Here is a 20,684-nt window from a genome sequence, read left to right as displayed (position 1 = left end):
TTTTGTACTGTGTTAATTGGCTCTGGCTGCCATAACAAATACCATAGTCTAGGTGGCTTAAACAGCCAAAATTTATTTCTCACAGTTCTGGAGGCTGGAAGTCCAAGATCAAGGTGTCAGCATGGTTGGGTTCTGGTGAGTGCTCTCTTCCTGGCTTGTAGACAGCTGCCTTCTGCTGTGTCCTCACACTGTGGAGAAAGAGAGCAAGCTCTCTGGCGTCTCCTCTGATAAGGGCACTCATGCCATCACGAGGGCCCCACCCTCAAGTCCTCATCTAAACCTGATTACCTTCCTAAATCCCCATCTCCAAATACCATCACCTTGGGGGTTAGGGCTTCAAAATATGATAATGGGGGGGGCACAATTCAGTCCATAGTACTTTTTTCTTTTTTTCCACATGAAAAAAAATCGAAGTAAACATGTCTTGCTTCTTTTCACTGGCTGCATGGTATTTCACAGCATAGACATACCACCACTTATTATACCAGGGCCCTAGGGAGGGACACGTGTTGAGTCCAACACCTTGCCTTTATACACAGTGTGGCAATAAACATCTGTGTACATACATCCTCCTGCACCTGTGCCAGTGTACCTTGGATAAATTTCTACACATGGCACTGCTGGGTCACAGGTCTTGTAGATGTTATTTTGAGATACCGGAGGTTTCTTTCGGCCTGTGGAGGAGGGTGCGGGTTTCCTCACAGTCTCAGTCACTCCCTGTACAGTATTTGCCGGCTATGCTATTGCGCCCCCTCTGGTGCTACCCAGAACTGCAGCTTCACGCAACTGGAATGGGAGGAGGGGGGGAGGAACCCCACTCCGGCCTCGGACACCGGATTAATCCCAGACCCTGAGCAGGGAGGCTGAATCTTCCAGGTTCACCCCGGAAGCGGGTGGAATCCTTTCTTAGACCAACATCTGTTCAGCCTAGTGTTTCATATAGATGGACTCTTTTTAAAAAACTTAAATACATTTACTTAAAAACTAACTTTATATCACAAACAGCATAAATGGCAAATCAGTATCACTTGCCATGAAAAATAACAATCCATATTTATTGGGCCCTAGCGTTCTCCTTTAGTTCTCCCGATAACCTAGCAGGTATTAACATTTTACAGGGAGGAAACTGAAGCATGGAGAGGTTAAATTATGGGCCCACCAGCACACAGCTAGAGAGTGGCAAAGCAGTTGTTCGAATGCCCGCCCGCGAGCTCCACGCGCCTCCAGACTGGAGATAAAAAATAAAGACAATGCAAATCCAAGTAGGTAGACAATTCTGGCTGGATCCTGCGGCCGCCTTAATGTGAGGCCTGCACTGTGTGGAGTTAAAGGGAGAACAGGTCGTGGAGCGCAGACCTGCGCTGACACGACGAAACCCGGCGGATGGAAGGGGCTGCGAAGGAGGGACGGGCCGGGTGGGCTTGGCCATGTGCCCTCGCCCGACGCCCCATTCCTCGCTCATGGGCGCCGGGCACCTGCGGGAAGGGCGGGGAATCGCGACTCCTTCCCCGCTGCGCCCTCTCCCTGCCTCCTTCCCGGGCGTCCCGAGGCTGCCCCCCATTCGACGGCCGCAATCCCGCAGGCCCCGCCGCCCCAAAGCCGAGGCCCCCCAGACGGCGGAAGCTCCCGCGGGACCCTGACAGTGAAGGTTAGGCTGGAGCCTCGCCCGACCGGGCCACGGCCCCTCGGGCTTCCCGGAAGCTCGGTGCGCGGGTGGCACCACCGTACCCGGAGCCACCGCCGCGCCCCTGGCATCCCCACCCCGCCTCGAGAGCAGCGGAGCCTACGCAGAGGCGCAGGTGAGCGCGCCGGCGGCGGCAGCGGCGGGGTGGGGTGTCCACTGATCCCTGGTGCGGGGAAGCGCTGGGCCTCGAACCTGGGGCTCATTCTCCGCGGCTCCGACCACGCGGCTGGGTGCGCTGCGGTCCTTGGCCCCGCCGCAATGATCGGCGCTGTGGTCGCCACGCTGGGGCTGCGCAACAGGGCGACAGCTAGCGTGGGCGGGTGAGGGGGGAGCGGCCCTGCCGCGGGAGGCCTGGGGCCGCGGGGACTTTTATTCTGACACGGCCGGCGCCCGGCTCTGCTTAGTCATGGTGACCTGCGCGCGTTCCGCGCCTCCCCCCTGCGCACTGCGATGGAGGCGCCCGGGCCTGGGCGACGGAGGCGGAGCCCGAGCGCGGCCATGGCGGGGTGAGTGGGGCGGCCAGCGCCCGGGCTGAGGGCGCCACGGACCGTGAGCGCCCTGCGGCCGTGCCCGGGGGCCAGAGAACCGGGAGATGCGGGACCGGTCTCGGGGTTCCCGCGGCTCCGCGGAGGGCCAGGAGGGCGCGGCTCGAGTCCTATCCTTTTGTTGGACGGCGCGACTCGCGGGGTGGCCCGGGAGCGACGCAAGCCGAGCGAGAGGCCCAGGGAGCGCCGCTCGGACGGAGGCCCGGGGACCCCGGGGCGTTGGGGGGCTTGGTTTGCGCCCTGGGGCTGGCAGTGGAGAGGCCGCGGCGGGGTCACTTCCTCCCTTCTCCAGGCCTTGGAGGCTCAGGCGGGACATGCGCAGTCCCCCACTTACCGCTTCTTGGGGGGAAGTGCCCGGTGCCCAGGGGGCACCGTTGACCCATTGGCCAAAGACCGAGAGGCAGGCCTGGGTCTCGGCTGGGGAGAGGCGGCCAAGCGGCATCCAGGGCCCGGTGGAGGAGGGTGCTCTGGCAGGGACAGTGGAGTGGGCAGTCAGCCAGCCACAGCTTACTGACCTCTGCGGGGTGCCAGGCCCCAGGCAGGATGCAGGGGAGGCACATGAGAGGGTGGGCATAACCCTGACCTACACAGGTCTACCTGCTCTCTGAAGCCTGGGGCTTAGGGCCAGAGGAACAGGCCATCCTTCAACAAGCAAGCAAAGGAGCTCCTTTCCATTCTTGACAAGTGCTGTGATGGAAATAAAACAGGGAGGAGGTGACTCTGAGTCGAGCCCAGAAAAAGATAAGATGAAGAACCCAGGGAGCCTCTTGCAGACGCCCCCCCCCCCATGCCACTCCCCACAGGACTCTTCAAAACATAATTCATGCCCTGGCCCTCCGGACTCCACAGGGTTCACCGAAAGCCTCCCTTCACTAGTCAGTCTCTCTCATTACACTCCTCCCTGATTCTCTAGATTGTCTCTCATCATTCTGCCTCTGAGCCTTTGCACTTGCTGTTCCCTCTGCCTGGAAAACTAACTCCCACCCCCAGCTTCTTCATATGTTCACCCTTCTGGTATCAGCTCCAACAGAGGCCTGGACTACCTGATTTAAAAAAAACTGCCCCCATATGACACTGTCCCAATGCTGTTGTCATTTTCTTCATAACCCCAGTTTCTGCTCCAGTCTTGCTTATTTTACTTATGGCCCTTCCCTCCCCAGTGTCAGCACCAGCGGGGCACAGTGCATTTCTGTCTTGGTCACTGCTGTGTCCTTGGTGCCTAGAACAGTGCCTGGCACACAGTAGGTGCTCAATAAACGTTGGTGAGGTGAATGAAGGAATGAGTTGGACATGTCCTAGGAAGGGAGGGGCCACCAGAGAGCTGGAACAGAATGAGCAAAGGGAAGAGGTGGACAGGAGCTGACTGTGAAGGGCTTTGCAAGCCATTGAAGAATTTGGTTTTATTCTTCATGCCACAGGGAGTTGTAGGGGGATTCTGAGCAGGGGAGGGACACCATCTGACCTATGATTTAGGCTGGACCCTCGGGCTGGTGAGGCCATGGGGCAGTTAGGGAGTGCAAGTGCACACTGCTTCACCTGTACTTAGGAAGGAAAACTGGTCTAGGAGTTACTTTATCTTAGAAAAGAAGGCCTGGCCCCAGGCCCTCCCCCCAGCCCTGTGCTCTCCCTCCTCCAGGCCCCTGAGTGCCAGTGGTGGTGTTGTCCCTTGTCACCTGGAACCCCATGCAGCTGGAACCCGGGCCTAGTGGGGCTGGGGCCCACACCCAATTCCTACCCCTGAGGTCACAGCGCCCTGAGGGGGCAGGGGACACGGTGATGTACGCCTCCACCGAGTGCAAGGCCGAGGTGACGCCCTCCCAGCACGGCAACCGCACCTTTAGCTACACCCTGGAGGATCACACCAAGCAGGCCTTCGGCATCATGAACGAACTGCGGCTCAGCCAGCAGCTGTGTGATGTCACACTGCAGGTCAAGTACCAGGACGCACCAGCCGCCCAGTTCATGGCCCACAAGGTGGTGCTGGCCTCATCCAGCCCCGTCTTCAAGGCCATGTTCACCAATGGGCTGCGGGAGCAGGGCATGGAGGTGGTGTCCATTGAGGGCATCCACCCCAAGGTCATGGAGCGCCTCATTGAGTTCGCCTACACGGCCTCCATCTCCATGGGTGAGAAGTGTGTGCTCCATGTCATGAACGGTGCCGTCATGTACCAGATTGACAGCGTGGTCCGCGCCTGCAGCGACTTCCTGGTGCAGCAGCTGGATCCCAGCAACGCCATTGGCATCGCCAACTTCGCCGAGCAGATCGGCTGTACTGAGCTGCACCAGCGTGCCCGAGAGTACATCTACATGCACTTTGGGGAGGTGAGCAAGGGGAGGGGACGTGGAGCCAGGGCTTGGGAGCAGCATCAGAAGGACCAGGGAACAGACAGGTGGTCACCACTGTCTCCCCTTAAGATGTGAAGGGTCAAGGCAAGGAGCTGGAGAAACATGGGGTTCTGGTTTCCTAGTCTACATATCTGGGGCAACTCTGGGAAACAGCGAGGAAAGTGAGGCCTTCACGGGTTTCTGGGCCCCCTGGTCTCTCTGGGGTCAAAGGTGGGGATAGGGTGCAGTGAATATGTTGGCAGTTCCATCCTGGTGTGCTGAGCAGGGCCTGACCTTTCAGTCAGTCCGCCATTATATACTGAACACCCATGGCATGCTGTTGACTGCAAGTATGACCCTTACACATGTTTTCTTTGGTCCACGGAGTGTTGTCCTTGCACTATTCTTTGTTTCGTTTTCGTTTTTAAGTGGAGGAAGTTGTGAATAGAGAAAATAAGTGCTTGTTTAGCACTTGCTGTGGGCCAGCCCCTGTTCTGATTTTCATCCTTTAAATCACTGAATCTTCCCAGCTCTCCTAGGAGGAGGTGTGCTTTGGAGTGCCTTCTTGGAAGTTTTCAAAGTCATCCTCCAGTGGCTGGGACCAGCTGGGGTGGACACTACCCTGATCCCCACTCCTCTTCTTCTCTACCACCTTGGGGGTTGTCCAGATGCTCCAAGAAGCTCTGGCATTAGTCCTAAGGCCTGTGGCTTCCAGGAAGGTGGTCCAAGAGCAAGGCTCTCCCACTGACCTGCACAGCATTGGTTTCAAGGGATTGCATGGGCTTGTGGGTACCAGAAAATTGGGAACCCGCTTATGTGGGGTGACTGAAATTATTTATATAGACCAGTGCCTGGCAAGAAATATTTACCCCAGGAGTAGCCCTGCTATGAGATAGCTACTAATTTAATCTCCTTTTTATAGAGGAAGAAAACCAAGACCTGGAATGTTTCAGATCTTTGCCCAAAGTCACACAGTTAGAAAGTAGTAGGCCGAAATTGCAACTCAGGCTGTTTTCTTCGAGCCTGAACTTTTTTTTCTTTCTAGAATATTCTATTGCTATTGCCTTTGTAGTCTGTCTGCTATTTTGAAAAGTAATTTCCTTAAAAGAAAAGGGTAACCTTATAGTTCAAATACAAAATCATACAAAAACGTACACGGTACATTGTGTCCTTGCCCATTTGCCTGAGTACTTGTGTATTACACGCTTGGCTCATGTAATGTAACTCATTTGATCCTCACAAACTGTGAGGTTTGTACTATTCAAATCCCCATTTCACACCTGAGGAAGCTGAGGTCGTCAGAGGCAGGTTGAGTGACTTGTCCAAGGTCATAGCACTGTTGAAGGGCGGGCTGGGGGGGTGGGGAGGTGGAGAGAGACATGTAAGTCAGCCCATCACACAAATGCCCTCTGCAGGTGGCCAAGCAAGAGGAGTTCTTCAACCTGTCCCACTGCCAGCTGGTGACCCTCATCAGCCGGGACGATCTGAACGTGCGCTGCGAGTCTGAGGTCTTCCACGCCTGTATCAACTGGGTCAAGTACGACTGCGAGCAGCGGCGCTTCTACGTGCAGGCGCTGCTGCGGGCTGTGCGCTGCCACTCGCTCACACCCCACTTCCTGCAGATGCAGCTGCAGAAGTGCGAGATCCTGCAGTCGGACTCCCGCTGCAAGGACTACCTGGTGAAGATCTTCCAGGAGCTCACCCTGCACAAGCCCACCCAGGTGATGCCCTGCCGGGCGCCCAAGGTGGGCCGGCTCATCTACACGGCCGGCGGTTACTTCCGCCAGTCACTCAGCTACTTGGAGGCCTACAACCCCAGTGATGGCACCTGGGTCCGGTTGGCGGACCTGCAGGTGCCAAGGAGCGGGCTGGCGGGCTGTGTGGTAGGTGGGCTGCTGTATGCCGTGGGTGGCCGGAACAACTCCCCCGATGGCAACACCGACTCCAGCGCCCTGGACTGCTACAACCCCATGACCAACCAGTGGTCGCCCTGCGCCTCCATGAGCGTACCTCGAAACCGAATCGGGGTTGGGGTCATCGATGGGCACATCTATGCAGTCGGCGGCTCCCATGGCTGTATCCACCACAACAGTGTGGAGAGGTGAGTGGCGGCGTCTGGAGGGGTGGGCTCCAAGGGTTCCACTGCTGACAGGTCCCAAGCCATTGGGATCTGGGGGTTCCCCCTGTTGTTGAGTGCTTTTCTCTGTGCCTTGCCTTCAGGGAGTGGAAGCCTCAAGGTGAAGCTAAACTCCTGGGAGATTTATGGTCGTGACCTTGGATGCTGGGTCTGGGCCTGGGAACTGTTTACAGGGCCACCACAAATGCACACAGCAACTTTATGCAGCTTTGGAAAAAGTCCCATCAGTTTGAAATTGTTGTAATATGCTGATTTTGTTAAAACGTGACACCTCACTGCCATCTGTCCACAAATTGTTGTAATAAACATATGTATGAGGCCTGCTACATGGTAGGTCCCCCCTTAGATGTGGTGCCCTTGTGCAGTACACAGTCTGCACAACTGTGCGTGGTGACCCTGTGTTTAGAGGCCAAGTATTTTGGGCTTTTGACTCTCCTATAGCCTCGTCCTCTGCCTTCTTGTTTTCCAGAGGTGTGAGCCAGAATACAGTTCTCACCTGGAACTTGTTAAAACAAACTCCCCGGCCCACGACAGGGGATGCTGGAGATCTGGCATTGGTGGGTTTGGAGTGAGGCTGGGGAGTAGGAATTTTAAACAAACACCCCAGAGGCTTCTAATGTACACGGTCTGTGAATAGGATGACGAGATGGTGCATCACCCTCAACAGGCCACTTTCGAGAAGAAAAGGGGCCCTATGAATTATTCCGGGAGCACAGGCCTGAACTGGAAGTGCCTGGGCCAACTGGGACATATGGTTACTCCGTCTTTGAGCATCATACTTTGAGAAGAACCATGCCGGGGGGTAGCCTAGTTGTTAGGACTGGGGTTCAGGTGTCCAAGAGAGCTGGATCAAACCCCAGGTCTGCCACTTCCTGGGTGACCCTGAGTATGCCATCTCACCTCTCTGTGCCTCTGTCTTGTCATCTGTGAGGTGGGGGACAATAGCGAGGACTCCTTTCCCCACCAGGCTGTGTGGGGCTTTGGTGAGATAACACACATAACACTCAGCACAGGCAGTGGTATGATGGAGCCATTGGGGTCCAACAGATGTGCGTGTGACCTTGAGCAGATGGTGGCTGTGAACCTCAGTTTCCTCATCTGGAAAATGGATCTCCTGATAACTTGTGTTTTGGGGAATCCTTGTGAGAATTAAAGAGTTCAAGTGCCTAAAGACGTAGCAGAATGTCAGTGGGGGTCAGTGTTCCAGGTCAGCTGTGGTTGCTGCTGTCATTGTTATTATGTCGTTGCAGGTATGAGCCAGAGCGGGATGAGTGGCACTTGGTGGCCCCAATGCTGACACGAAGGATCGGGGTGGGAGTGGCTGTCCTCAACCGTCTACTCTACGCGGTCGGGGGCTTTGACGGGACGAACCGCCTTAACTCAGCCGAGTGTTACTACCCAGAGAGAAACGAGTGGCGAATGATCACACCCATGAACACCATCCGAAGTGGGGCAGGTGCGCAGGGGCTGCGGGGAGGGGAGAGAAGAGGAACACCTTCCCACCCCTGGGCGTGAAACTCGGCCAGGCCTCCTGTTTCAGCCTTAAACCCCATGGCACACACAGGAGAGCTAGATTCTGATAGAGTCCATGCTCTTCTCTCCCGGCTTTGTTTCTAAAGGGTCACTCGGGAGAGGGGAGAAGGGAGAGGGGAGGGTCCCCGTGCCCAAGAAGGTGGTGGCTGAGGCCCGCAAGGCCAGGCCCCGGAGTCACCCTCTCTTTGTGGTACCACTTAGGAGTCTGCGTCCTGCACAACTGCATCTATGCTGCGGGGGGCTACGATGGTCAGGACCAGCTGAACAGCGTGGAACGCTACGATGTGGAGACAGAAACATGGACTTTCGTAGCCCCCATGAAGCATCGGCGAAGCGCTCTGGGAATTACTGTGCACCAGGGAAGAATCTATGTTCTCGGTGAGGCCCTGGGGGTGGGGGCCTGGGTGGAGAAGCCTACCTAACCCCATCTTTTAGGGGCAGGCTCCAATCCTGGCAGGAAGGCATCTTGTGGTTTCTTCTCCTCTTTTTCCCCCTGCCCTCGGAGGGAGCAACCATCCCTTCTGCTCTCCCTGCAGGAGGCTACGACGGTCACACATTCTTAGACAGCGTGGAGTGTTACGACCCAGACACGGACACCTGGAGTGAGGTGACCTGCATGACATCTGGCCGGAGTGGAGTTGGTGTCGCTGTCACCATGGAACCCTGCCGGAAGCAGATTGACCAGCAGAACTGTACCTGTTGAGCCACTTTTGTTTCTTGGGCAAAAAAATGTTCCAATCCAGAGTACTGTCGTCTTTGTACAAAAACAGGGACAAAAGAAAAGGCTACAGAGCAAATGCTTGTCCTCCAGGATGGGAGGCTGGGATGCCTCAGTGTTAAAATGACAACTCGAAAGAAAAGGCCAGAATGGGAACCCGTGAGCCCATCAGAGTAGTCCCAGGAATGTCCAAGAGAGCCTGCCCGGGAGGTGGGTGCGGGAAGGGCAGGCCCCCGAGGAGAGGCCCCTACACCTGCTACCTTGAGACCAGGCCTGGGTCCCACACCAGCAGCCACCACCTCCCTTTGGGATGAAAGCAGGTGCCGAGGACAGGCTGGTTTTTGTTCCCTGCATCTTCGTGATTGGTTCTTGGAGGCCTGGGAACGAGCCAACTGAGGCCTCAGGGGCTGAGGCCCCTCCAGAGGTGTGGACCCCGGGGATGGGCCTGTACATAGAAACCATTGGGTATCACTGCCCTGGACAGTCATTTTGTTGATAAGTAACCCTGTAACTTTCCATTGAAAATAAAGAACAAACTAACTAGTGTCTTCCACCCGGGCTCTCAGCTGGAGGTCTTGAACCAGTGGGACGGAAAGGACTCTTCTCCTGAAATGCACTCAAGCCTTCGATTTAGGGCTTGGATTTGAAACCAGTTTGTTATCTCGGCCCATTGAATTTTGATATGTAGGTTATCTTTCTCCCCATGGGCAAGCCACACAGGGCTCACTTTGTCTGTCACTTTTAGCTGCTTTGCAGACAGTGACCCAACTCCTTGACTCATCTAGGGCTCCCTGAGGTTAATTGCACACGCGAACAGTTTATATTTTAAGGAAGACTATCCCCAGCACACCTTCCAAATTCCGTGAAAGTCCATCCGTCATCTTTATACACTTCAATAATGTAGACCGAGCCTTTTATTTTATTTAGGTGTCTGGGACAAAGGGGTTCTTGAGAATTTTCTTAGGCAAAGGCTTCAACAGCCTGGTTCCTTCTCAACTATATGTGTGAACGGAGTATGTGGCCTGGATCTTTTTCTTCTGCGAGTCAACTCTGTTCGTGCTGGGGGAGTGGAGAAAAGAAGAATGAAGTATGGTCTCAACTATTGGGGATTTCACAGGTTCTTCCAAACAGCTTAGAGGAAGCATTTGATTCCTTCCCTGCCAGGAGCAACAAGAGAAGCCACCACAATGAGAAGCCCGCGCACCGCAATGAAGAGTAGCCCCCGCTCGTGGCAGCTAGAGAGAGACCGCACGCAGCAATGAAGACCTAACACAGCCAGAAAAAATAAATTTATTAAAAAATACTATACTAATATCAATAAAAATAATAATATATTTAAAAAGGTATCCAGTTGGGGAGAAAACAATTTTTATATTAGGTCTCTCTGTTCATGAACTTGGTATATCCGTCTATTTAGTGAAGACTTTGCTGTCCTTCAGGAAAGCTTTATAATTTCTCCACAAAGGGCTTGCAGTAGGTTTTATGGGAGTTTTATAGGCCTTGCTCTTGTCAATGAGATCTTTACTCACTGATCCTTTTAAATTGATATTTCTGTTACGGGGAAGTTGTTGATATAGATGTATTGGTCTTCTGCCAGCTTCTTCATCTACAAATAATGATAGTGTAATGTCATCTTCCCAATAGTTCTACAACTCATTTCTTTTCCTTGTCTTACAGCATTAGCTAAGACATCCTATACAATTTTGATTAGTAATGGTAATAGTGGGCATAGTTGTCTTACTTCTAACTATAAGGTGACTGCTTCTAATGTTCCACCATTAATTCTGATACTTGCCCAAACATTTTCTGTAATCTGTTCCTTAAGTTTTGCTGGAAACTTTATCAAGTTCAGGAAGCTCCCTCCTATACCTAGTTTGCTACATCTTTTTTAAAATCATAAATGGATGTTGAATTTTCTAGATGTCTCTCATTCACGAGGTGGGTGCCAAGAAACTGCGTTTCTAACAAGTTCCCAGTTGATGGCTGAAGCTGCTCGTCCAGGGACCACATTTTGAGACACTGGCGTAGAACAAGAATAATGGGTTAAAGGCAAATTCTGAGAAACAACATTTAAGGAGTAGAGGGATGTAAGAGAAGGCCCGATAGAAGCGCAACAGCAGCAGAAAATTACGAGAAAAACTAAGAAATGTACAGTGTCACAGAAGCCAAGTGGTGAAAAATTTGAGCACAAAAAGTTTAAAAGAATCACACTATTAAAGACAAAGCGGTTCAGAAAGAGACCTTCATATGCGCACTGGATTTGGCGATTGGAAGGTAAGCTTACTAAGAACCATTTTGGTAGAATTGTGAGGGTAAAGCAATAGCTTCTGCAGGTGCTTATCGAATGCCTCCTTAAAACAGGCACTGTGCCGAGGAGATAACACTGAATCAGTGAAGGATGCTGAAAGAAGGAATATCTCTTTTGAGACATTTGGGTGAGAAGAGGCAAAGTACGCATGACAGCTAGAGAGGAACGAAGGGTTCAGGGAGGGTTTGGGGTTTTGCTTTTAAGATTCAGAAGACAGAGCGTGTTTATAAGCTAAGGGGAAGTTCCAGTATAGAAAGAGAAAACAAAGATGAAGGCGAAAGGATGAACTTATAGTGATGATGAGCAAGTAACTTCCCACTCTTAATCAACTGGACAACGTCTAAGATAACTTTCAGCTCTGTGAAGGCCACTGTAGTTCTGGGTGCTAGAGTATCTTGCTTTGTGCAATACAACATACCTTCAATTCAAGGACTATCTTCTCCCTTGGGAGTGTATTCTGGTGCGTTTGTTTTTTAATTGGGCAAAGGAAGTATTTATTACTTGCAACAAGTAAGGAGAACACTAGGGATCCTGGTTTTAAAATAGAAATGTTAGTGAGAATATACAGTACTGCAGAAGATAGAATTTAAGAAAATTAAATTTAAAAGAAAAGAGAAAACAGACTAGGTTTGAGACCCATATCTATCACTTATTAGGTGCAAATCCTCTCTGGGCCTCATTTTCCTCCTCTGTAAAGTGGGGAATAGTAACAGTATCTAGCACCTGGCACACAGTAAGAATGCAATAAATGTAGTATTATTGACTAGGAACGAGATAAGTACTAGAAACCTGAAATGCTAACATTAATCTGAATTATTAAGGTTTTCAAAGTCAGAATGATAATGATAACATTTTATTACCTCAGAGCACTATACCTGCATTACTTAAAATTCCTCACTGGCTCTCATTACCTGTGAAAAAATCAGTGCTTCCACCAACCCACCTGTCTCATTTTATGATGGTTTTGTAGCTCCCCAAGACCCTCAGGGTTGATACAGGAAGTGTGGCCTAAAAGGAGTGCAGCACCCTCTTGTGGGCCTTTGGGTAAAAAACGGAACTATTTCCAGAGAAGAAAAGGAGCAAGATTGGAGAAGCCCGAGAGTGTAGAATGCCCTGATTTTGGCTTGTTCCTATTTTTTTTTTTTTTTTTCGGTACGCGGGCCTCTCACTGTTGTGGCCTCTCCCGTTGCGGAGCACAGGCTCCGGACGCGCAGGCTCAGCGGCCATGGCTCACGGGCCCAGCCGCTCCGCGGCACGTGGGATCTTCCCGGACCGGGGAACGAACCCGCGCCCCCTGCATCGGCAGGCGGACTCTCAACCACTGCGCCACCAGGAAAGCCCAGTTCCTATTTTTTAAAAAATCAGCATTCTTCAAAACTTCTGGGAAAATTATATTTTTATAAATAAACAAGGACTCTCCCTCATGTGAGCGCCAGCACCAAATCCACACCTCTGGGTTGTAACTTTGATTTTATTACACCAAATTGTAAGCCGGACACCCAGGAACACTTTTCAGACTACACATCCCAGGATCCCCTGGGATTTATTCAGTTGATTTAGACATTTGTGGGAAATTCGAAACTGCAGCCCGATGCTGACGTCAGCTACCTCTTTGCCTTCACTTGCCCTCACAGGAAAGATTAATAGCATTGGCCAAGGAGTTGGTGTTTCTTTCTTAAGTCTCAGCTATCGCAGGTGGATTCTCTTCCGTTTCTAGCCCGTGTCTTTCCCTTACTGATCATATATCACCGTCTCTGACCATCTCCCAGTTCCTCTGAGGATTCACCAAGTGAAGAGATGAGGCGGGAACAACAAATATTTCAGTGCCTACCATATTCCAGACCCTGTGTAGATACAACTGGGAGCAGAAGACATGGTTTCTGCCCTCCTGTAGCCCATGGTCAAGGGCGGTGAGGAGTGGACAGTTATTTGTATTTTATTAATGTACAACCAGAAACCCTGAGAAGTGCTCTAGGAAGAAGTAGCTTGCAGAAGTCATAAACAATGTATTTTTTGCCTTGTATTCATAATTATTCTTCGTCTTGTTCACCATTTTATTTACTGGCACACAGTAGGAGCTTCACCCATATTTGAACGTTGAGTAGATGAATTCTTGGTCACAGTGGATGTATGATAAACATTTGTGAGATTAAATGGAATTGGTGAGGTCACGCAGATGCTTCTCCAATGGTGTGGATTTCGCCAGCTCTGTTCAAGAGTAGAGCTACTTAGCCTGTTACGATTTTAGTTCAACCCAAGAAGCCCTTTTGACCTTTCTTTACCTGTTATCATCAGATACCTTGGAACGTCATGGAACAGAGTAATCCCTCTTTCAGGTAACAGCCTGTATATATCCAGTTGCTGAATAAGTACCTACTGATGTTGACAGGAGCTGTGAGAAGCCCTTGATAAATATTTTAAGGCAGCTTTAGATCCTTCCTCCAGCTCCCGTTTTAGGAGAAACAGCCCCAGTTCCTTAAACAATTTCTCATGTGACATGGTGAGTTCCTTTATCAGCTAGTTTCACTCCCCCGCCCCCAAACATTTTGAGGGTGATTTGAGTCTTGCCTTCTCCCTCTCCCCAGCTGGGGATAGGAGAGCGCAGGAGGGGGCTTTGGGACTTCTCATGTACGGGGACCACCGAAGCCCTTGCCGGGGTCCTTCTCGAATTGCAAGGGAGGAAGAGATTACCCTCAGAGAGAAGGGGGATGATGGGTCCTTTCAGGGTGTGGGGATGGCAATGACGACAAACCCTCAGGAAGGGAGGGGACAATGCCAGACCCCTTCTCAGGAAGGAGGAGCAATACGGGGACCCTTGAGGAAGGGGGGGAGTATGACCCTTGGGGTCCCCTTCGGAAAGGATGACATAGGAGGGGACCCCTCAAGAAGAGGGGGGTGACGCCAGGGTCGGTCTCCCTCAGGAAGGATAATGCTGGGGCCCCATCAGCAAGGGGCCTGACACCAGGGTTCCCTAAAGAAGTGGGAACGACTCTGGCGTCGCTCTCAGAAAGAAGAGACGCTACTAGGGTTCACTTCAGGAGGGCGAGAGGATGCTGGAGTCCCCCTCAGTACGGCAGGAATGACGCTAGGGTACTCTCAGGAAAGGGGGATGACGCCGGGGTCTCCCTAAGAAAATGGGAACGGCGCTGGGGTCTCTCTCAGGAAGGGAGTGACGCCAGGTCCCCTCACCCGCCTCAGGGTTCGCCGCACCTGCCTCGGTCCAAGCTCCTCGGCTCCCTCGGTCATCTGGTTCGAAAAGAGAAGCGGCCGCACCTCTCATTGGCTGCTTTATTGGCTAATGACAGCTACGATAGCCAATCGTAGCTCGCGGAAGAAAATCTCCCGCGCGACTTTGGCACGCCTTCTTCCCAGTCTACGCGCCGCGCGCCTTCATGCCTGCTGTAGTTTTTCAGATCCACTCTAGGGGGCGCACGGGGGTTCGAACGCCTAGTCCTACCTCCTTCCTCGCCTGTGACCCATTTTATAGAACAGTACCTACTTAGCAGGGCTGTTACGAGAGCTAAGTGCAATAATTTATGTAAAACAGTGCCTGGCACATGGTAATCGCCTGGCAAACCTGAGCTGTTATTATTTGCATTTTACAGCGAGGGAAACTGAAGCACAGCATGAGTAAGTAATCTGCTCAAACTAACTCAGTCATTAACTGGCAGAGTCGCGACCAGAATCCAGAGTCTGTGTGCTTATCTACTATGCTTCTGTGGCTCCCAGATAACAAATACTGGCTATGTCTTTCCTCTGATTACGAAACAACTTCCCCTTGATTATGAAAGTAATACATGTTCATTGCAAAAATTCAGAAAACATCCAAGACTGCAGAACAGAAAACACCAGTGTCTTTTAATCCATTCACTGGAGACTGTAAATATTTTGATGAACAAGCTGCTTTTTCTATGCAGATATGTAGGATGGTATAAAGCAGAACATTTAAAAAATTTTTATTTTTATTTATTTTTGGCTGCATTTGGGTCTTCATTGCTGCGCAGGGGCTTTCTCTAGTTTCTGTGAGCAGGGGCTTGTTGCGGAGCATGGGCTCTAGGCGCGTGGGCTTCAGTAGTTGTGGCTCGTGGGCTCTAGAGTGCAGGCTCAGTATTTGTGGCACACAGACTTAGTTGCTCTGCGGCATGTGGGATCTTCCCCGACCAGGGCTTGAACCCGTGTCCCTTGCATTGGCAGATGGATTCTTAACCACTGCGCCACCAGGGAAGCCCATGCAGAACGTTTTGAAGCCCGTTCTTCTCATTGTGAACATCTTGTCATTTCAATAAATACAGACCCACCTCATTGTTTTTATTTTTATTTATATTATATTTTATTTTTTTAAATTATTATTTATTTTATCTATTTATTTTGGGCTGTGTTGGGTCTTTGTTGCTGCACACGGGCTTTCTCTAGTTGCAGCGAGTGGGGGCTACTCTTCGTTGCAGTACGCAGGCTTCTCATTGCGGTGGCTTCTCTTCTTGTGGAGCATGGGCTCTAGGCGTGCAGGCTTCAGTAGTTGTGGCTCACGGGCTCTAGAGCGCAGGCTCAGTAGTTGTGGCGCATGGGCTTAGTTGCTCTGCGGCATGTGGGATCTTCCCGGGCCAGGGATCGAACCTGTGTCCCCTGCATTGGTAGGCAGATTCTTAACCACTGCGCCACCAGGGAAGTCCCACCTCATTGTTTTTAATAAGTGCATATTACTCCACCATACAGGAAGCATAATTTCATGACTACCTAGTGTTGGACATCTGGGTTCTTCACAATTCTTCACTATTCTGACCAGCACTAGAATGGGCATTTGGTACCTGCAACTTTAGGTTTTCATCCAACTGGTTCTTCTTTTTTTTCAAACTTTTTTATTGGAGTAAAATTGCTTTACAATGTTGTGTTAGTTTCTGCTGTACAATGAAGCGAATCAGCTGTATATATATCTATATCCCCTCCCTCTTGGGCCTCTCTCCCCACCCCCACCCCCATCCCATCCATCTAGGTCATCACAGAGCACTAAGCTGAGCTCCCTGTGCTATACAGCAGGTTCCTACTAGCTGTTTTGCTCCTGGTAGTGTATTTATGTCAAACCTAATCTCCCAATTCGTCCCACCCTTCCCTTCCCCCAATGTGTCCACATGTCAGTTCTCTACGTCTACGTCGCTATTCCTGCCCTACAAATAGGTTCGTCTGTACCATTTTTTCTAGATGCCACATATATGCGTTAAAATACGATATTTTTCTCTTTCTGGCTTACTTCACTCAGTATGACAGACTCTAAGTCCATCCACATCTCTACAAATGACCCAATTTCATTCCTTTTTATGGCTGAGTAATATTCCATTGTATATACATACCACATCTTCTTTATTTATCTATCATTGGACATTTTAAAAAATTATTTATTGATTGATTTTTGGCTGTGTTGGGTCTTCGTTGTGGTGCACGGGCTTCTCATTGCAGTGGCTTCTCAGCACGGGCTCTAGGCATGTGGGCTTCAGTAGTTGTGGCGCGCAAGCTCAGTAGTTGTGGCACACAGGCTTAGTTGCTCCACGGCATGTGGGATCTTACTGGACTAGGGCTCGAACCCGTGTCCCCTGCATAGGCAGGTGGATTCTTAACCCCTGGGCCACCAGGGAAGTCCCTGGACATTTTTAAAATAAATTTGTTTTTATTTTTGGCTGTGTTGGGTCTTCGTTGCTGTGCGCGGGCTTTCTCTAGTTGCTCTGGGCGGGGGCTACTATTCGTTGCGGTGCGCGGTCTTCTCATTGTCGTGGCTTCTCTTGTGGCAGAGCACGGGCTCTAGGCCCGCGGGCTTCAGTAGGTGTGGTGCATGGGCTCTAGAGCGCAGGCTCAGTAGTTGTGGTGCATGGGCTTCATTGCTCTGCGTCATGTGGGATCTTCCTGGGCCAGGACTCGAACCCGTGTCCCCTGCATTGGCAGGAGGATTCTTAACCACTGCACCACCAGGGAAGCCCCACTGGACATTTAGGTTGTTTCCATGTCCTGGCTATTGTAAATCGTGCTGCAATGAACACTGTGGTACATGTGTCCTTTTGAATTATGGTTTTCTCAGGGTATATGCCCAGTAGTGGGATTGCTTGGTCATATGGTAGTTCTATTTTTAGTTTTTTAAGGAACCTCCATACTGTTCTCCATAGTGGCTGTATCAATTTACATTCTCACCAACAGTGCAAAAGGGTTCCCTTTTCTCCACACCCTTTCCAGCATATGTTGTTCGTAGATTTTTTGATAATGGCCATTCTGACTGGTGTGAGGTGATACCTCACTGTAGTTTTGATTTGCAAAAATATGGAACGCTTCACGAATTTGCGTGTCATCCTTGTGCAGGGGCCATGCTAATCTTCTCTGTATGGTTCCAATTTTAGTATACGTGCTGCCGAAGTGAGCACCAACTGGTTCTTTAGGATAAATATTTTTAAAAGTGCAACGTCTGCGTCAAAATGCATGCACAGTTATGTTTTTGATAAATATTGTCAGACGACTCCTGGAGAGCTGTATTTGCTAATTTCTACCAGCACTAACAAACTATGAAAGTGCTTTGCCCACCCCTGGATGGTCCATCTTTTCATTATTTGCCAATAGGTGAAAAAAGAAAACTGTCTTTTCATTTTACTTCCATATATTTTGATGCTGAGAAAGAGGGAGAAATATTACCCACATCTCAGAATTTTGTGCATGTGAACTAAAATAGCGATAATAATATAAAAGTACCAGGCAGCTATCATTGTCAGACAGGCATTGGGTGAAGTGAGATCCCTGCCTTATTTCCCTGAATTTTCTCAACACTGTGAGATCACTTCTCAGCCTCAGTTTCCTCATCTGCAAAATGATGGTACATATCTCAAGAACAGCTGGAAAGTTGATAAAATAATCTGAGTAATGAGTTTAGCATAGGGCAGAGCCCTCTAAAGCCTGGGCGAGGTGGAGCCATTTGCCCCAGACCCCTGTAGCTTGCAAGTGGCTGACGTCAACTTCAAAGAATGAACTGACTCCACCCCTTCCCAGGGCCCCCTGTCCTGTTCAGATTACAGGGCTTCTCTGCCCTTGGCCACCTTTCCCTGAGGAAAGATGAACTCCCCAACAGGAGAATTTTAAAGAGCCAGCTGACGGTCACATGCCACCTCTATCCTTTGACCCACATTCTCAGACTGTCACCAAGTCCCAACTCAGGAGGCATGTGGGACATCACTCCTACCCTTTTACACTTGGGAAAACTGAGGCCCAGAGCGAGAAGGCTCACCCAGAGCCGCCCACCTAACTACTGCAGGCTGGGTTTGATACTGTCGCCTCCTGACCCCCAGCCCAACACCCTTTCCCCGACTCTGCTTCCCTTTGAAACACCCTCGGGAAAACAACTGTGTCTCCTCGTTGCTTCTTGCGCAAAATTCAGATTCCCTGGAAACTTCTACCTAGTTTTTCAGCTTTGCTCCGCCCCCCTGGGTTCAGGCTGGCCCCTGCTCCTCTGGCCCAGGATATCTACTATGAATCTTTAAGCCAAAGTTAACTCTCTCGCTTAAGTGCCAATACTGCGCAGTCAGATATAGCAGCCGTTGGCTAAACGTGGCTACTTAATGTAAAGGAAAATTAAAACTCTAGTTCAATTGCACTAGCCACATTTCAGGTGCTTAATAGCCACGTATGGCTAGTGGCTACCTTATTGGATAGCGCAGACATAGAACATTCTCATCATAGAAAGTTTCACTGGACACCCTTCTCTGGTCTGGAACTTTTGTTAACCCCATTTTATAAATGAAACAATTGCAGGTCAGAGAGATCATGCCCAAGGTCACACAGCTAGAACTGGGATCCAAACCAGTCCTTGGCCACTAGAGACAAACAGCAGAGTAGGTGGGTCGGCCTATCCTCAGATCCAGGGAAGCTGCCATCTTTTTTTTTTTTTTTCAGTATTTTTTATTTGGCTCCGTCGGGTCTTAGTTGTGGTGTGCAGGTTCTTTGTTGTGGCACGCGGGCTCTCTAGTTGCGGCTCTCGGGCCCTAAAGCACGCGGGCTTAGTTGCCTTGCGGCATGTGGGATCTTAATTCCCTGACCAGGGATCGAACCCGCATCCCCTGCATTGGAAGGCAGATTCTTAGCCACTGGACCACCAGGGAAGTCCCAAGCTGCCATCATTTTGTTTCAGAAGACACATGCGGTGAATATATACTGGTCGCACTGTGCTTAACCATTTAAGGACTGTGTGTGTACGTGTGTATCTCTGTTTATTACACACCAGAGGCAGCCCGTATTCTAGTCTGAAAACCTGCATCACAAACACTTCCTCCATCTTTATTTTTATTCACAAGGGAAGTTTTGCTCATTAGCATAATGAATGGCAGAAACGTTTTATTGGTGAAATCGGGGCTTGTTAATTAGGCTGATAAAGGTTGGAAAAATGGGCTCCCAGGGGTGGAGTTAACAGTATTCAAATAGGTGGATTGGTTAAAATACCTGAGACTCCCTAGCTCCCCGATCCTGTATGAACTCGTCGGAAAAACAGAGCTAAAATCCGAAGCTGGTCCTGTGTGAACTTGGAGGATTCAGCTTGCCTGAGATACATCGTAAGGTTCATGGGCTTTAGGATAGTCAAGTTTGTTTGTTTGTTTTGGTTTTGTTTTAATGCAGCGTGAGGGCTGCAACACTATCATGGCCAGAATTCATGGAACTTACAGATGTAAATTCTCTTGTGCTAATAAATCAAGTTTAATGTCTGCAGGGCAGAATTTGATCCAAGTGCTTTTATCATGACCTGGCAACCAGATGTTGGAGGCGGGGGGGGGGGGGGGGGCAGTCAGGTTTCCAGGAATGACTTCGTGGTACCAGGAGAACCCGAGTTGCGTCAGATATGCTCCACGTGAGAGAAACAAGGCTTACCTGGGTCTGCTGGCCTCCAAAAACTGCATGGTCTGAACCTCCACTTTACAACCTGCAGCCCCTGTGCCTGGACCTGGCCCAGGCCAGGGGGCTGCCTCCCACCAAACTATCTGTACCCCCTTCAAGTTCTATCTGCTTGGGAAGGGGCAGGGACAGAGCCCGCTCATTTTCCCCACCCCTCCCCAGACAGATAGCGAGAGAGACACACACCTTGATAAAAAGGATGGGAAACGAAGCCACATCAGCCAGGAAGATCGGTGAAAGCCTCGGTTTAATTGGAGACAAGATCGAAGGATTGAGTATCGATCAGCAGACCGACTGACTGATCATCAAAGTGGACAACACTCGAGCAGCTCAAGGGGGTCCTGACTCCTCCTCCCCCGCCCCCCGGGGTCCCTGTCCCCAGTTGCCAATCACTCCTGGCCCTGGGGCCGGGGGAGGGGCACGCTCTGCGCAGTCCTCCCTCACCCCCTCTGATGACATGACTCGCCGTTCAACAACAGCGCTGAGTCCACACTTCCGGGGTCTATGGTACAGTTTGTATAATACAG

General features: G+C 50.7%; 1 protein-coding gene and 1 non-coding gene across 3 annotated transcripts; one reads left to right on the top strand and one right to left on the bottom strand.

Moving 5' to 3' along the window:
* Nucleotides 1-2,079: 2,079 nt before the first annotated feature.
* KEAP1 (kelch like ECH associated protein 1) lies at nt 2,080-9,495 on the top strand. Of its 2 annotated transcripts, XM_029218218.1 has the most exons (6): nt 2,080-2,190; nt 3,866-4,551; nt 5,970-6,655; nt 7,942-8,147; nt 8,426-8,602; nt 8,761-9,495. In XM_029218218.1, exons 2-6 carry the CDS (start codon nt 3,913-3,915, stop codon nt 8,925-8,927), a joined length of 1,875 nt encoding a protein of 624 aa, XP_029074051.1. In that variant the 5' UTR covers nt 2,080-2,190; nt 3,866-3,912; the 3' UTR covers nt 8,928-9,495. The 2 variants fall into 2 exon arrangements, with proteins under 2 accessions (XP_029074051.1, XP_029074052.1); XM_029218219.1 differs by lacking the exon at nt 2,080-2,190 and having other exon boundaries at nt 2,204-4,551.
* An 8,049-nt stretch (nt 9,496-17,544) lies between these two features.
* Nucleotides 17,545-17,651, bottom strand: LOC114893534. Its single transcript, XR_003792949.1, has one exon. It is a non-coding gene; the product is annotated as a U6 spliceosomal RNA (small nuclear RNA).
* Nucleotides 17,652-20,684: the final 3,033 nt, after the last annotated feature.

Source organism: Monodon monoceros, unplaced genomic scaffold (assembly GCF_005190385.1).
Source record: "Monodon monoceros isolate NGI ecotype Baffin Bay Population unplaced genomic scaffold, NGI_Narwhal_1 Super_Scaffold_12, whole genome shotgun sequence".
Taxonomy (NCBI): domain Eukaryota; kingdom Metazoa; phylum Chordata; class Mammalia; order Artiodactyla; family Monodontidae; genus Monodon; species Monodon monoceros.
The sequence above is the reverse complement of the archived record's forward strand: the minus strand, read 5'-3'. Positions and strand labels throughout refer to the sequence as shown.

Bases quoted from the DNA above. Each gene is read 5' to 3' on its own strand.
- KEAP1 (XM_029218218.1), top strand. From the start codon at position 3,913: ATGCAGCTGGAACCCGGGCCTAGTGGGGCTGGGGCCCACACCCAATTC. The intron at 4,552-5,969 runs GTGAGCAAGGGG...TGCCCTCTGCAG, and splicing joins TCTACATGCACTTTGGGGAG to GTGGCCAAGCAAGAGGAGTT. The intron at 8,148-8,425 runs GTGCGCAGGGGC...GGTACCACTTAG, and splicing joins CACCATCCGAAGTGGGGCAG to GAGTCTGCGTCCTGCACAAC.